General features: G+C 31.7%; 2 protein-coding genes across 5 annotated transcripts in view; one reads left to right on the top strand and one right to left on the bottom strand.

Moving 5' to 3' along the window:
• The first annotated feature begins 589 nt into the window (after positions 1-589).
• Positions 590-4,599, top strand: LOC113516084 (NFU1 iron-sulfur cluster scaffold homolog, mitochondrial-like). Of its 2 annotated transcripts, XM_052900849.1 has the most exons (6): positions 590-811; positions 1,123-1,346; positions 1,729-1,914; positions 2,224-2,411; positions 3,231-3,384; positions 4,289-4,599. In XM_052900849.1, the coding sequence occupies exons 1-5, from the start codon at positions 738-740 to the stop codon at positions 3,354-3,356; spliced, it is 798 nt and encodes a 265-aa protein (XP_052756809.1). In that variant the 5' UTR covers positions 590-737; the 3' UTR covers positions 3,357-3,384; positions 4,289-4,599. The 2 variants fall into 2 exon arrangements, with proteins under 2 accessions (XP_052756809.1, XP_026756242.2); XM_026900441.3 differs by lacking the exon at positions 4,289-4,599 and having other exon boundaries at positions 3,231-3,548.
• A 32-nt stretch (positions 4,600-4,631) lies between these two features.
• LOC113516037 (protein spaetzle 3) overlaps positions 4,632-16,708 on the bottom strand; it is a 58,085-nt gene continuing 46,008 nt past the window's right edge. For all 3 annotated transcript variants that reach the window (XM_026900380.3, XM_031908788.2, XM_031908789.2), the window contains exons 4-7: positions 12,049-12,173; positions 10,066-10,266; positions 8,887-9,012; positions 4,632-8,031 (exon numbers count right to left, since the gene is read on the bottom strand). In XM_026900380.3, coding sequence (XP_026756181.1) covers positions 7,875-8,031; positions 8,887-9,012; positions 10,066-10,266; positions 12,049-12,173 — 609 coding nt within the window. In that variant the 3' untranslated portion in view covers positions 4,632-7,874. The remainder of the gene's footprint in view (positions 8,032-8,886; positions 9,013-10,065; positions 10,267-12,048; positions 12,174-16,708) is intronic.

The following is a 16,708-nucleotide window of genomic DNA, read 5'->3' as shown; positions in this document are numbered from 1 at the left end:
ATAATGTTATTAATTGTAACCTTTTAAATAAAATATATATATATAATTTTTTTTTGTCAATTTATAGCAAGGTAGTGTATAGAGAATGTTGTACGGCCATATAACCCTACTAAATTCAGATACAACCTGCTTGTATACTTTCTACATAAACTGTGTCGAATATATAATCTAGTAATGTAAAATTTGTCATTGACAAATAATTGACATATCATTTTCTGTACACTAGCCTGTTCATATATTTTATTTAAAAGGTTACAATCAATAACATTATGAACATTTACATAAAGGTAATAGTTTGAACTAGATTGAGGCCTGCTAATTCTGGAATTGAGAAACAAATGATGGTCTATATTTCGTCCTCTTTTTACTAATTACATTTGCATAAGAAGAAAGGAGACAACCATATGATTTATAGTTTTTTTTTTTATCATTCTTTCTATATGAATTATATACTTGTTTCTTTTATATATTTTTTTTTCTAATCTTCATTGTGTTGTTACTTCAAATAGTAAATTATATTTAAGTTTCTAGATATAATCCCGCTACTAACTTTATATGTATAATGTAATAATTACTTACTCTGTGTTAGTTTGTTTCTTTCTCGTCTTTGCCAGTGCAGTGATTACTATTGCTCTGTGTAATTTTTGTATTCTTTTCTTTACATATAATCTCTTTATTCTGTATATTGTTTTTGTCTTATTTATTTAGAACGCAAAAAGAAGTATAACTAAATAAAAATGTTACGAAATTCCTTAAAGTTTATTGCAAAAGGAAATCTTTGTGAACGGCCATTTACATTACTTGTGCGAAGGTAATTTAAGTAATTATTTGTATTATTTTCAACTAACTTCAAAAAGAAGCTTCTTAACTCCAACTATATTTTTATGTTTGTTATCTCATAACTCCACCAGCCATAAACGGACTTGGAAAATTATTTTTTTATCTGAAATTATATTCTTACATATTGGTCCTGTAGAAATTTTATTAAAATCAATACATTAGTTTAGTTTTTAAATCAAAATGACTAGTTTTGTCAGAATTTAAGTTTTTTTTTGGAACACAATCTTTATGGACTCATCTGCATGAAGCTTGAAATTTATTTAGACCTTTTTTCTTTTACAGATTTATGCATATCAGGCAATTTAGTGGTTTGCAGTCACAAATATCTAGAAATGTTGGTAAAGTTAGACCGATTCTCAACAATTGTCAATGTCGTACTATGTTCATACAAACACAAGATACACCTAATCCAAACAGTTTAAAATTTTTGCCAGGAACTAAAGTATTAGAACCTGGACAGACCATGGATTTTCCTAATATAGGTTCAGCACAGTGCAGTCCTTTAGGTAAATTACAAATATGTATTTATACTTATTCAATATACAATTTTCGAAGAATGCACAATTTTCAAAGAAAAACTAAGGATTTATCTGTATGGATACCTTAGTCCATATATTAAAAAAATACCTTAGTCCCATTCATATTTTGGTTGCTAAGCAACTCCACACACTGTTTCAGTTTTATGAGTATGTAAGGCAGTATGGAGGCATATCTTCGTTCTCAGGTATAAAGGATGTCATTAATATTATAATGTAGGATAAAAGCCCTGATAAAGTTTTCCTTTTCAATTTATGGGTATTTTTTATCTTTAAATTTTTTATAATATGCACATATAATATGTATATATAATTTTTTTTAGAAATGTTAAAGTATATTTTACATTTTCAGCAAAAATGCTATTTCGCATTGAAGGTGTGAAGGCTGTTTTCTTTGGTCCTGAATTTGTTACAATAACTAAACAAGATGATGATGTTGACTGGAAATTATTGAAACCTGAAATATATGCTACCATAATGGACTTTTTTGCTAGTGGATTACCTGTAGTTACAGATGCAAAACCTTCTGGTGATACACGTAAGTATTTTATAAAAAAAAAAACAAGACATTAAATTTAGTAATAGTTTATTAATTCATTTACCATCAGGTGAATTACAAGTTAGTTTACTTCTTTTTATAAGAAAACTAGCTTTTAGTTACAACTTTGTCTACATGACCAAGACATGTTCACAGATTGAAATAAAAAATCTGCTAAGTTGTTTTAACATTCAGTATAGTCCAATGGCAAAAAAAGTAAGCATTATTAAAAAAAGTATTTATGAAAATTTAATATTTTCTGTACTAGATTTATCAGTTTATTCACTCTATTGTGATTTTTATTATCAGAAATAAATGAAGATGACGATGAAATTGTTCAAATGATAAAAGAATTACTCGACTCTCGAATTAGACCTACAGTCCAAGAAGATGGTGGTGATGTACTCTTTGTGGACTTCAAGGATGGTGTGTTGAGACTCAAAATGCAGGGATCCTGTTCCTCTTGCCCTAGTTCTATAGTGACTTTGAAAAATGGGGTAAGTCTATATACCTAATAGGGATTGTTGGGGGGAAAGGGATTGTTAGCAATGGAGTTTAACAGCCCCATTGCTAGCAATAAATTAAAAAAAATACCCTATTAGGTCGACCATATGGTTCCCCCTGGAAACCATCATGAACAATTCTTGTTGAATTTGTCACGATGGGCTAACTGACCTGCTTACCTGCTTCGTCCTCACATATCATCTCTCACTGGTGCCCCACCAGTGTATACTGGTAACGGTATACTGCTAACGCAGGTGGGGTAAACATTTCATTATCACCCATTAAACAAAAATAGGGATTGTTAGTAAATTTCCATTACTAGTCCCTCTTGCTAGCAATATAGTAACAAATCATGTCATGAATATGTGTCTGGAAACCGTTGTGGTTAATTCCTAGTGAATTTGTAATATTGGTCTCAATAATGTGGCTTCCTCATCTACATCTCTCATTATCCTTGTATACTAGTAGCATAGGTAAAATTAACATTGAGTATGGGTAGTAAGTAAATCACAAAATTTACTATTCTCAAGTTATAAAACAATATGGTACATTAGTTTTGAGCGAGTGGTGTTTGATTATTGACATGAAATTTGTGATAATGAATGTTGAACTAAAAAATTAAATACACTGTGACAACTAACAAGTGAGTTAAAACTAAGTATCAGACTCTACATTATGTTTTTAGGCAGAGAGAACAACAATCTTTAAGACTTTCATATATTTTCTTATGCATTTACTCCCTTTGATAGTCACCAATCATATTTATTATTAATAAAAAAATAATAATAATTTCCTTAAATTTACTATTACAGGTTCAAAATATGATGCAGTTTTACATACCGGAGGTATTAGCTGTTGAACAAATTGATGATGAAGGTGAAAAAATAAGTGAAAAAGTTTTCAAGGAATTCGAACAACTGAAAACCAAAGACAAATGAATCCCATAAATATTAGTAGTAAATTTTTGTAAGTATCTGTTGTGTAAATATAATAATATATTGTATTAGAATATAGGTGTTTATATAATACATAGTATATATATGTATATTGTTTTCTAATATTTAGTTTATAGAGATTTTGGCTGCAATAATGCAATATTTAAAAGAAATAAAAAACTTATTGATTTTTTATTTATGTTTTTAAGTATGAATGGTAAGTTTGACCTATTAATTCCCAATGAATAATTGGATAGTACAGGATTTTAGTATTGGATAGGCGATTAAGAAAATAAAGCACTATATAGTAATGTCTGAGAAGAAAGGCGAAAAACATGCATATACAAAAACATGCCTTACAGTAAATATAGCTTTTTACACTACTAATTTATACGAATATATTAAAGAGAGGTTACCATTTTATTCTTGTGAAAAAGTAAATATTGATATATGTATGTGTAGCTACATCAATGTTTATTTTTTTACAACTGCTATTTCATTATTTTGACAACCTTAAGTTAGTTTCATTTATTTATATAGCCTTTTACAGATTTATTAAGTTTTATTTATATTAATATAAATATAGTACATTACTGCAGCGGCCAGCAACTTAGGCATTGATGGACGAACGTGCAAATGTGGGCTGAGGCGTAACCGAGGCACACATACGTGAGCCCATCAATGCCTAGTTGTGGCCAAGGCTTGTATAGTACTTTTCTCAAACAATGCGCGGAAATTAAAAACACAATTTTAATCTTTAAGTTCAATGACGAATAACGAACAATAATAATTTTTCACGCGCCTTGTTCCTTTTTTTTTTCAATAAACAGCTTTCTATTTGCAAGGCAGTTCGAAATTTAAATAATACCTTGTATAAGTTACCTCCTTGGTTGCCATGTTTCGAAGTAAAAGATCATTCCATTTTTTAATTACAGGACAGATATGAGTTTACATAGTAAATTATCGGGCCGCAAAACACGACAGATATAGATTTTCATACAACTTTTGCCGGCCGCTGCCCTCATGTATCTGGCCAGTACGGCAATTTTGATTTATCTCTAAGAAGATTGTCCAAATAATGCTCACATTTCCAAGCATGTTTGAGAAAAAACTTAATAAATCTGTAAAAGGCTATCGTCATCATCATCATCATATCAACCGTTAGCTGTCCGCTGCAGAGTATAGGCTTCTTCCATAGGTTCTCATTAGGAACAAACCCGAACCACCTGCAAAACTTAAATCTAAGAATATTTTTAATTGAGAAATAAAAGTATCAAAAATACAAATATATTTTGTATTCTTAATTTAATTCTTACAAAATATAAATACAGTTGAGTAATAATAAACTATGATATAGGTAATTAACTAATATACATTTTAAATTCCATTAGCATGTGTTTATACATCAGAATTTATTACAATACTTTATACAAAATAGATCTTATAGTCTAAAAAATAATTACTGGACATCTAAATGACTAATATTTATTTTTGATTAACGCAAAAAAAACATCTCTGATTTATTTCAATAGATTATATAGGGTTGTTTCACATGTTGCTGATAAATAATCTCATTCTAGTATATAGCCCATCCTATGGGGGGGGGGGGGGGATTGTTAGCAATGGACTTCGAATTTGCTAGCAATAATAGTATTATTGCTAGCCCTATCAGGTCGATCTCTTTTAAATTCGTCACGACGGGCTAACTAACCTACTTCATCCTCAGCTATTATTCTTCGCTGGTGTCCCGCCGGTGTATACCAATAGCGCGGATGGGGTTACTATTCCATTATCACCCATTAAAAAAAAAGCCCATCCGATGACTAAGCCTATTAACACCTGCAACACTAGGGTATCACGTGCGCGTTGCCTTATTTTTTTTTTACATATGAGTAAAAAAATAAGGCAACTAATAGTTAATTAACGAGTAATGCTCATTTACTACGTTGTTTAACCGCAGTTTAAATATTTTAACAGTTGAATGGTTATTTCATCTGTTTATATAGATATAGGTAAATTATTTTTTTGTTATTGTTAGGTAGTATTTGAAAACGAAAAAAAAATATATATACTTTGCGTAATTCCATATATGTTCTGTGGTTGAATAATTTCTATAATGCATCTTGTAAGGCTATATTTATTCTGATGTTGTTTGTGTATGTGAAGAGCTGTGATTATTTATCTTCAAATAAACCACAAACTTGTGTTATTATAGAGTTTATCAGCAACCGTGAAATAGGTCAACAATAATTATAATAGAAAAGCGAACATGACCAAAACACATAACTCGGCTGTGTGTGACAAGTACATGGTGATAAACAGAGGGGCGGGGCAGTCTTACCGTTGCGTAATAATTACTATAGTAAGAGAAAAATGTCGGAAAAAAGTTACTGTAAAAAGAATGAAGAAATTGTAATAAAGCATGTTTATAATGTACTTATGCTATTTGTCACACAACAATTCCTCTATATGTATATCTCTGATATGAACTATTTTGATGTATTTTAGGCTAATACGATTATCACAAAGCATCTATATTGTTTAAAATATGAATATTATGTACTCAAATATTGTAAGCAAGGCATATATTCAAATTAGCATTACATGTATCATACAAAATTTTAAATATTCAAACTGTACAATGGCAGTGTTTTAAACTTACGGTTAACGTATAAAATAAGTGAATGCAGATTACTTATAATTACTGCGACAATTAGTTATTGTGATATTAAATAAATCACTTAATATAATACTTATAATAGTAGTATCTACGTTCATTGGAACCTTAACAAAATTGGTTTTAGAGTCATCGTTCTTTTGACATATACTTAGTGCCCAACTTCGTCATGTCTCGTAATTAAATTAAAGAAAAAAAAACAAGAACGAAAATATTCTTAAAAACGAAGATACTGTATGTTATAACATCCAGTATCTTATTAGTAAATTAAAATAAATAGTGGCCAAATGCCAGGAATATTACGTCTGTCGCTAGGTGTCCTTTTTGCCTTTGATGGTAGATTCGAGCGAAAACTAGAACCTAACTAGGTAGGATAAAGTATAAAATTGTTATGAATTGTTTACGATTGCATTCGGAGCAAGGAAGGAATATTAACACGTCCCTAACAAATATTATAGAAGTAAGAGAAGATGCAATCGCTCGCTTTATTTAAGTCCACCTTAAAACTAATCTTTGTTCAGCTTGGGCGCCGGTCTAGTGCTGAGATGTGAAATGAACGATGATCCTTAAGGCAATAAATCTAAGATCATATAAAACTTAAATCTTCCGTAGGAGTATAATTTTCTATTTAATACTTACGATTTTAAGCCTCGGTACTTGTAAAAATTGAATTAGGTGGTATCCACTCTAGCCCTTGAGGGACATATCGACTGGCAATATCTTCGATAAATTCTGTCAAATTGTTATTCAACTTAAACGATTTTATATATTTACAATTATTTTTCTTTTTAAAGTAATGCACTAAATTATTCATTATAGAATAAGATGGGAATAAATCTACAACAAAATGCGCACGTTTGCATTATAAAAAACCACCGCACAAATGTTGGCTTCTTCAGAAACTAGACGATAGTGCACTGTGGTAACTTAAACAATCATTTTAATATATTGATTTAATTTTATTTGGATATTGACAGCACACGTTGACTCTCTTAATACGTCTCTTTTATTCATAAGTAAGATATATACTGTAGGCATATAGAACTATTTATAATATTTTTGCTATTGAGTAAAGTAAAAATGTTCTATGCGAGATTTCAGACTATGTTTTATAGAGAATGAGTCGCGGATGTCTACTGTTTCGTTCTTACGAATCGTTTGCTAGTTCTCTATGCTCCCTGATTGGTCCATTGTTTTATATCAATCTCGACGTTGGTGAAATAATAAATGACTCTTCATTATTTCATCATTGAGTCCACAATTTTCATATAATTATTATAATCGTCACATATCGTTATATTACATTATATCATGTAAATTGTGTTCTTCAAAATGTGAAATCACATGTCTACAAATGTCACTCTTGTAAAAAATTCATATTTAGCGTCATAATATTTAATAAACAGGAATTTTAGCATCACTAGTAATATATATTTTATATCGCAATAAAATAGGCGCATTTAAATATTCCAAAATTAAAATACACATAAATAAATGTAGTACGTACTTACGTAGGAATTGAAACAATGTTGCCATTCCATAGTTGCCATAAGACATCTTTTTTGATAAATTGAAGGAAAAAGACAGAAAAATCGTTTATACAATGTTACTATTGCAAATGTATAATATTTATAATTGTATTGTGCATAATTAGGAGCATATTAAATTTTTTTTCTTTTATTTTCTAATATATGCACTGTTAAAAATATTCTGTCTATTTGATTAAAATGTGTTATGATTAAGTAAAACCTTGTCGTCTTACTAACTACTAAATGAAAACGGCCATAAGGAAATGCTTGATTTGAGAACAAAATGTGTTTCAATGTGTGCGTAATTTAAACGCATCAAGGATTGCATCTGCATACACAACACGATGGAAACAAAAACCAGTCCATAAATATACCCATACAGTCATTATTCGGGTCGTAAGCTAGGAGGCGATGCCACTTGTACTTCTGTTCGCATCCACAATCGCCTGAACAACGAGATGTTGTTGTTTTACTGAAACAAAATAACATAATTTGTATAATTTTTTTTCTGCTGCAGAATGGCAACAAACTTGATGGCCTACTGCTGGAAAATGGCAATCATAAATATATAATTAATTTCAGTTGTTGTATACACATATACACACACACACACATATATATATATATATATATATATATATATATATATATATATATATATATATATATATATATATATATATATATATATATATTATCACTTATAAATCGTTCATTTCTAATATAGGTCTTTATAGCCAGACGAAAGGAATAATCTTGAGCCATCTACATTCGTTGTTTCTAAGTAGGTAGTCGTCCTCAACTTCCTGTTATATATAGGTTCATTGTTGGTTGTATTTGTTTGAGCCATTTAGCTGGCTCATTGCTATTTCATCTTGTTGATCCTTGGGACTATATCGATTAATTTTTGGTTCTGCTGTAGAATGGACAATTTTGCTCTAGCAGAAACAAATTCCTTGGAAGCCTTAACAGAAGATTTGTCGGGCATATTCGAATGTAACGTAGCAAAAGGTAAACCTAACGCTGTGTAACTGATTAAGTATTGTACTGTTAGGCAGTAAATAGAGCTAAAAATTTTTTGTAATTTCTGGCAACTTGGAATGGTAAACAACTGGCTTACCTAATAGAAACTAGTAGTTCTCAAATACCATGTATGGTCACAGAACAGATCGTAACGCACTCCAATTTTTTTGCTATGCCCCACCTTAGAGATGTATCTGCTTAGCGACAAACTGAATTGGACCAGAGCTATCTCTGAGGACGTTTTTTTTTATAAAGGGCGTATGATTACTAAAGGGGGATTCTTTAGTAATCATACTTTCCGTACCTGCATACTTCTTGATGAATGGCTTGTTCAAAATGCATAGTGTTGACAATTGCCCGTAACTTGCTAGCTGAATTCATAGCCCAGTATGGAGTAGTGATAGTCGTCTTGCTTTCACATGCGTCTACTCTGAAAATGGAATTTAAAAAAAACATTATAATTTTTCTCACTACAATTTTGTGTATTCTTTACATTAACCGAATACCAAAGAGCTGTATCATTGCTTCATTTGCTTTTTTCGTCTCGGAACCGTTATGTCTTATACATATATGCCAGTTTCGGCATTATGACTCTTCATGTATCTGACGTAGTCTATCAGATCATTAGGTAAGTTTCCATTTTCCACTTTCGCATTATGTTTAGTTCTTTATCGTTTTATCTGATATTTTTTCCTCAAAAGTTCTAAGACAATAGAATAGTGCTCACGTTAGTTTTTTTTTCCTCAAATTTGTTTTTATTGTCATGTGCAAATTTTAAACAGTAAATAGGAAACTCTAATTCCGCAGTCATTTAGAATACAAGGACTTCGATTTTATTAAATAAAAAAAAAATAATCTTATGTTAAATATTATAAAATAAAATGCAAAAAAAAAATTGGTTGATGGAAAATCATAATTATCGCCTACAGGCGACAACATACAAGCTGTTATGCATTACATTTTTTTGAGATAATGGTAGATATGATAAGTTTAAGGTAAGCTTTTTTTAAACTGAAACAGCCGTGTAAGTGGTTACTAGATGATAGAAACACGAGTGGGATTGAAGTACCCATGCAGCCAATTTTGGGAGTTGTCATACTACAAGCTCTGCTTTGTGATAAATAGTCAATGACATAGTGACATAACATTATCTATGGTGGTATTATTTTTGAGTGGTGATCGTTTAGTTGGACAGCGTTTGACTGGGGTTTAGATTCCAACTTTGACTCCAACCTAAGTTTCAGAATTTTAAAATATAAGTTTGCATCATTTAAATATAATTTTCACTTGCACAGTGCTGTAGTAAAGGCGGTATTTAAATACTCTATTGGCGGCAAATGTATGAATCCATCTCTGACTACTTAACATCAGCTTTACTTAACATCGTTTTATAGTCAAGACAATCCTTTTATTTGTTACATTTTGGTTTATATTTTCATTAAGTCATATTGAAACAGATTATAAAGTGGCATTATTTATTTACCTGTCTGTAGCATTAACATTCTGTGCATCCGGTGGTAGTGGTGTATTAGTCTGCCGTACATGGCGGAAGAATGAGTCCCCTGAATGTACGTCGGGCACGCCCGGTGCTCGTCGCACCCTACTACCGCCAGGTGTCGTGAACGTACCGTACATTCGCTTTATTAGCGCTTTGTTCTCGTCTATGAAGTTCTCGATTTTGTCTCTGAAAAAAATTTTTTTTTTTAATATTAAATTCGGTATTTCGTGATTTTACCCGCAGGAATTAGTACATGAAGTATCCTATGTGCTAAGTTAGGATAACGTAACAAACATCCAGCTATCTAATATCCTAACAAACTTTCGCATTTATAATAGCTTTAGGATCTATGCGCATTTGATCCACTTGATAGTAAGTGACGATTAGGTCTACGTTGTTACATGCAAACTCAATGCTTATTCACGTAGTCTTCAAAGATTCCATGGATGGGAATATAGACACCGGAAAAGAATTCTTGGTTGCTCATGTAAGAAATGAGGAGGCAAGCAAGCGCCTGTTATATTAATTTTAATAGTATGTAGATATCTACACACCTTTAAATTTAATATAGGTAATATAAATATAAAGCGTAGATTAGATTTTAATGGGTGAAAATGGCATGGTAACCACCTGCGCTATCGGTATACACTGGCGGGGTACCAGTGAGAGGTGATAGGTGAGGATGAAAAGGATGAGGATGAAAATGAAGCCTTTTCATCGTCACCTATCACGCCCATTAGCCTATCGTGACGAATTCAATGATAAATTAGTCACGATAGTTTCCAACCTCCCCATTTTTTTTATACAACTTAGAATGGCAAACAAGCTGACGGCCCACCTGATGGAAAGTGGTAACCGTCGCCTATAGACATGAGCAGTACCACGGACATAACAGAGTATACTGTTTCGCCCATAATACCCCCCATGCGTTGCCATTCCTAGGCACTCATGTGTTATTCCTCTGAACCCAGTAAGTTCACGCCATATCCCAATCTTCAAACCGAAACACAGCCATGCAAATACAACTGCTTCACGGTTGAAACACGAATGGGACAGAGGTACCCAAGCAATCGAATTTTGTACAAAGTCTCCCTCTGATTGATAGTAACAATCCCTTTCCCAGATTAGATATTTAGCTGTGGTGCATAGAATGGACCACCCCTTCCCTTCCCGTGGGTATCGTAAGAGACGACGAAGGGAATTTAATGGTCGTGGACAGCAGCGTCCCTCTTAAAACACCACCAAAGTCCAACTGCTGTTTCGTCTGCCAAACATGGCAGCTACTGGCAAAATCTTCCTTTATGGGGGTGGCCTATGTTCAGCAATGGATAGTTAACAACTGATATTGTATGGTATGGTATGTTAGGTTAGATATATATTTTAATGCAAGTTAGAATGGCAATCAACCTGAAAGTCTATCTGATGAGAAGTTGTAACTATCGTCTCAAGACTTGAGCAGTACCATGGATATCACAGTACATATGTGACACTAATGATATTTGTCATACATTGCCATTCCTGAAGACAATGTTGTTATGCCTGCATAGGTACCCGTGATTTTATTACTATATCCCATCCTTCAAACCGAAAGACAATCATGTATGCAAACAGACTGCTCTTCACCCGTCTTCCAAAAGAAGGAGCTTCTCAATTCCGTTGATTTTTTTTTTTATATTTGTTACCTCATAACTTCGTCAGTTGTAAACCGATTTGGAAAAATCTTTTTTATCTTAAAGGATATATTTATAGATTGGTTCCGTAAAAATTTCATCAAAATCAATTCAGTAGTTTATTTTTTAAATCAAATTGATGTCAGTTTTTTTTTTTTTTTGTGGATCACAATCTTAAATTATGTACAAAGTTCTCTTGTTAAATTCTAATATATGTAGGCAAAAGCTAGTGTAATATGAAAATAAAAATCATACACTTTATAGTTAATAAATAAATAAATAATTTATTTCTACTTACAAAGGATACGCACTACCAGCAGTCGGGCAGTAAAGTTGGTAGTTGCGTTTGACACATGGTATGCCTCTGACGATTTGGCCTTGCAACTCGTAACCCAGTGCCAGGGAGAGCGCCGTCCACAAGATCTGAAATTATTACACACGAAATCCTCAAAAAAATAATACAAATACATTGTAAGAGTTGTTTAATGTAAATATATCTAAAACACCATAATTATCACTTTATCACATTAGTTTTTCACTATAACACGAATACGTATTGTTGTATTAATATACAATACTACGTATAATAACAGAAGCTTTAAATAAGATTTATTGTGTATTAGGTACGGTCAGCAATAGAAGTTACACTCGTGAATTCTATTGCGTCCAAATAAAGTCCAAATTAAGTTATCTAACGATCAGACGGTAGGCTATATTGTTAATATTTTATGACGCGTTCGTATTACATGGAACAAAACACGATTACTATAAATCTGAATAAGTTATTACACGTCTCACCATAACAAATGACTATTACAATGTGGGAACGAAAGTACCATGTACCAAAGTGTACTAGTTAAGTAAGCACGCAATAAATCACCATATTATATATAAACTCACAATTAAACTATTTAAGCTGAGCAAATCCATGTCCGGTAGTGGTCAAATGTTTAATTAACACGTCCAGCTACTGTACCGTGTGTTAATTAACTGAACGAATCCAAAACAGATAACAACCGAAAAAAGACGTTACGCTCCGTACAACTCCTTCGATGCACAATGGATCATATTCATAGGATGCTTCTTAAGATATATCCTATCTTTCGTTTATATTCATACAAACACGCCCATAAATACGCTACTTATTCGCAGTGTTTTTTATCGTGCATACAAATAGGAAAGTGTGCGTATTAATGGTCTTCAGATACAGTAGATGTAAATATTCCGATGGGCATACATTAAGTGTCTAACGCAAATGTTAATCAGAATTCAATATAGCCAACTCAACAAAACGTACTCGATCGGAATATACTAACAGATTTCCGATGAAAATATTTGTATTCAAATTACAATTTCTCTTAATATTCAGAGATTGCCATGGATGCATAATAGAATTTTATTATGGAATACTCTGTTGCATTATAAAATGGAAAACTGGATCGCATCATTAATTTAAGCAAGAGCTAGTTATTTAGCAATTCAACAGTTCACTAGTATATTTTAGAAGCAAGTGTGTCAATAACCTTGCTTGGTACGAAATAAATTTACATATATTTTTGAACATAAAAAATAGCATTTGGCGCGCCGACTTCTGGTGCTTGAGCATCATTGCTGATGATTTATTACATTTTTATATCTCCATGTGCTGGTTTTTACGTTGGATTCGCAATAGTAAAGTTCATTTGTTAGTACATCTGAATAATATTCAGATTTTTATGATGTTATGGACAATCTATTTAATTTTTATGTCTCTTCCGACTGTTGGTCCAAGGTCAAATGTAATCATTAAACCGTAAAAGACTAATTAATTACTCAAAGTATTAGGGAACGATTTAAATATCATTCTAAAATGTTTCTTACGATATATTATGACTGAATCTCATGTGATGAATTGGTGCGACTTAATGATTTAAGGAGGTAACATAATTATATCTCGAGTTCTTCGAATGTAATAATAGCATTTTATTATTGTTTTGTTGTACTCGCTTATGTAAGTAGAAACATTAAAGTACTTAGATCTATTATATTTTAAGCTAAGAAATTCGTTCTTAGATGCGTGTTTGTTTCTTGGAAAAAAATTTGCGAAGATTTCTATGCCGCAGTGATGTGTGATGATTCGTGTAAGTGGAGTGCTGGATTCAATTCTCTCGAAAAAAAAATTACAGTGCCGCCCATATCACTTTTTAAAACTGAAGACGTTGTTTTCCTTGTATTAAATATTATACTGTCTATTTATTTATTGTGTATTGTGTGTTGGTGTAGTAATGCCGAATATAGTTATAATTTAAATGAATTTTTATAATTTTGAAAATAAAAAGGAAAGAAAATTATGTCAATTTAGAAATAGGTTTATTTAAATAATGATTATTCCTATTTCTGTGAAAAGAGAAAGGAATGTAGTGTAATGATAATATATGGTGTAAATAAAAATGGAAGGTACTTCGAAATCTCCATGGAATTAGTATTCCTATCTATACTTAATTATATGCGCCCACTTTCATAGTGATCGGTCCAAGGATTTTGAAGTTTATGCTTCTCATATATTCAATACTTATTCTTCTATGTATATACATATAATAAAGTTGTCTACAGTTGTGTGCCTAAAAATTTAACAGAAATGTGGTACATGTTTTAACTTAATAAGTTATTTAGAAATGTTCTAATTCGATGGGTTTCCTATTTTCATTCACGAGTACGAAGTCGCGAGCAAAAGTTAGTAGTATATGTCTTTTTTTATAAATTATAATTGTAGTTTCATAAATAAAGGGTAAAATCAAAACGATTAGCATCTTTTTCAGATAGTTTTTTTTTTATACTACTGAGGTGGTACAAGCAAGCACGCGGCCCTCTGATAGTAAGTGGTTACCGTAGCCAATGAACGCCTGCAATCCCAGGGGTATTACGCGCCCGTTGCCGACCCTGAAGAAATTTCTTTACTCCCCTTTTTGAAGAACCCCATGCTGTAGTTTCTTGGGAAAACCTCGGCAGGGAGCTCATTCCATAACCTGAGTGTTCGTGGGAGAAAAAATATCTCTGATAGTGTTTTATTAGTGAATATAAACATTGCTCCCGATCGAAAAATTAGAAATAATTAAAGCCTCCTATATTAACAGGACACTCCTTGCTGTCAAGTTAGAATGGTTATATTGTATTTCGAACTCTGTTTAGGAGAAGTATTAAGTTTCATCATTAGGACTTAGGATGCTTATCAAATTATATCATACCAGCTTTTTGTCCTCTGCTTAGTACGCGTGGATTTTAGAAACAGGAAAATCAATTGAATAGACCACTTATAGATGAAACATACACCAGTTTTTAAATTAGACCTTCAGCTGTGAAAACCAACTCCAATTTTGGTGTAGTAGTTTTGATAGACAAATAGTCAAAATAAAAAAAAATGGCTTTTTTATTATTTTATTATTGTTTTGACATCACGTTTTTAAAAATTAAAGTATTATTCTATTGCATTTATTAAGAGCTTTTTTTTTAATATCTCACATATGCAGACATCGTCTAATTACAATTTTATTATATTAGTGAGATATTTGACAGTGTAATATAGCCCTAAGGCAAAGTCTACAATGTTTACGTGTAGGTTGGCTGTTTACAATTTATCATGAGCTCTTTGGATAATAAATGGATCAATAATCATTTAGCATAAATTAAGTTATTAAGTTACTTACATTAATTAATGTAGTCTCACATACATTAATTATGTAGGTACTAATCGCGTGCATTAGTAAATAAATAGGTATATCATGTTACTATTAATATTTCGCAGTGACTCGGATTTATTTATAGCTAACACGTATCTTTATATACATATTTAGTTAGATACACAATTTATTTGTATGTTCAACACAATAATCAAAACCACAAAAAAGAAAACTAGGTAATTTATGTAACAAAACTGGATCATGTGTGGCGTCACTTTAACAGTCAATTAAATTTCCCTTCCAACACGGGGGATGGGACATTTAAGAGTCTTTCAAGAGGAGTTTAGTAGGGCCAGACGGCTTGGTATAGATATTTTTCTGAATACTCTCTTCTTCATTAAGTATGTTAATTCGTCTACTTAGTCGAAAGATTCTTGTTTTTGGCGGCGTACCTTTTAAAATATTGCCAAACCTTAATTGTGGTTACCATGCTTGGCAGGCGGGTTGGCCGCCAAGCATGGTAACCACACGTAACTACTGACATGGGAGAAATTTAAGAGAAATTGTGAGGTAAATTGATAAGAGAAATAGAAGCTGAAACAACAATTTTGAGAAATTTTATATATCTGTCTGTATGTATTTTTGTTTCGCCATCATATAGCAATAATAACTGCACCAAATTTGATGCGGCTTTCACAGCTGTGTTCCTGAAGGTCTAATTTAGAATTTGGTATATGCTTTATCTTGCTACGTAATCTAGAATTGGTCCATTTCATTAGTTTTGTTATTTCTAAAATCAGTACACATTACTTCGGGCAAAAAGCTAATTTAGAATATAGATGTAGATATAATAGAGGTTTTATGTTTACGAGCAGATGTATAATTTAAAGTACTAATATTTTTTGCCATTGTTTGGGTTTAGTCATTTGTTGTAATTGGTTATTTTATATGCGGCCCACGACAATGCAAATGTTCGTTGTTTACGTTAAACACTTAGCCAAAATAGCAACAATATCGATCGTGCTAAAGTTCAAAGTTAGATATTAAAATACGATCGATGTATTTAAAAAAAAAAAACTCCGTCTTTAAAATGCGTCAAGTTTAATATTTCGATCTGACTCACATAAACAAAAGGTTCATTGCTTTAACATAAGGGTATTTATTATAATTATGTTAATGGTAATATAAATACTCGTACATTTACTATTAGCTATGCCCGCGAATTTGTTCGCATGCCATCATTATCATCATCGTATCAGCCGATATCTGTCCATTGCTGAACATAGGCCTTACTGCCATATG

The sequence above is a fragment of the Galleria mellonella genome, unplaced genomic scaffold, assembly GCF_026898425.1.
Source record: "Galleria mellonella isolate WM207_F2 unplaced genomic scaffold, CSIRO_AGI_GalMel_v1 utg718, whole genome shotgun sequence".
Lineage (NCBI taxonomy): Eukaryota > Metazoa > Arthropoda > Insecta > Lepidoptera > Pyralidae > Galleria > Galleria mellonella.
This window is presented reverse-complemented; position numbering and strand designations above follow the sequence as displayed.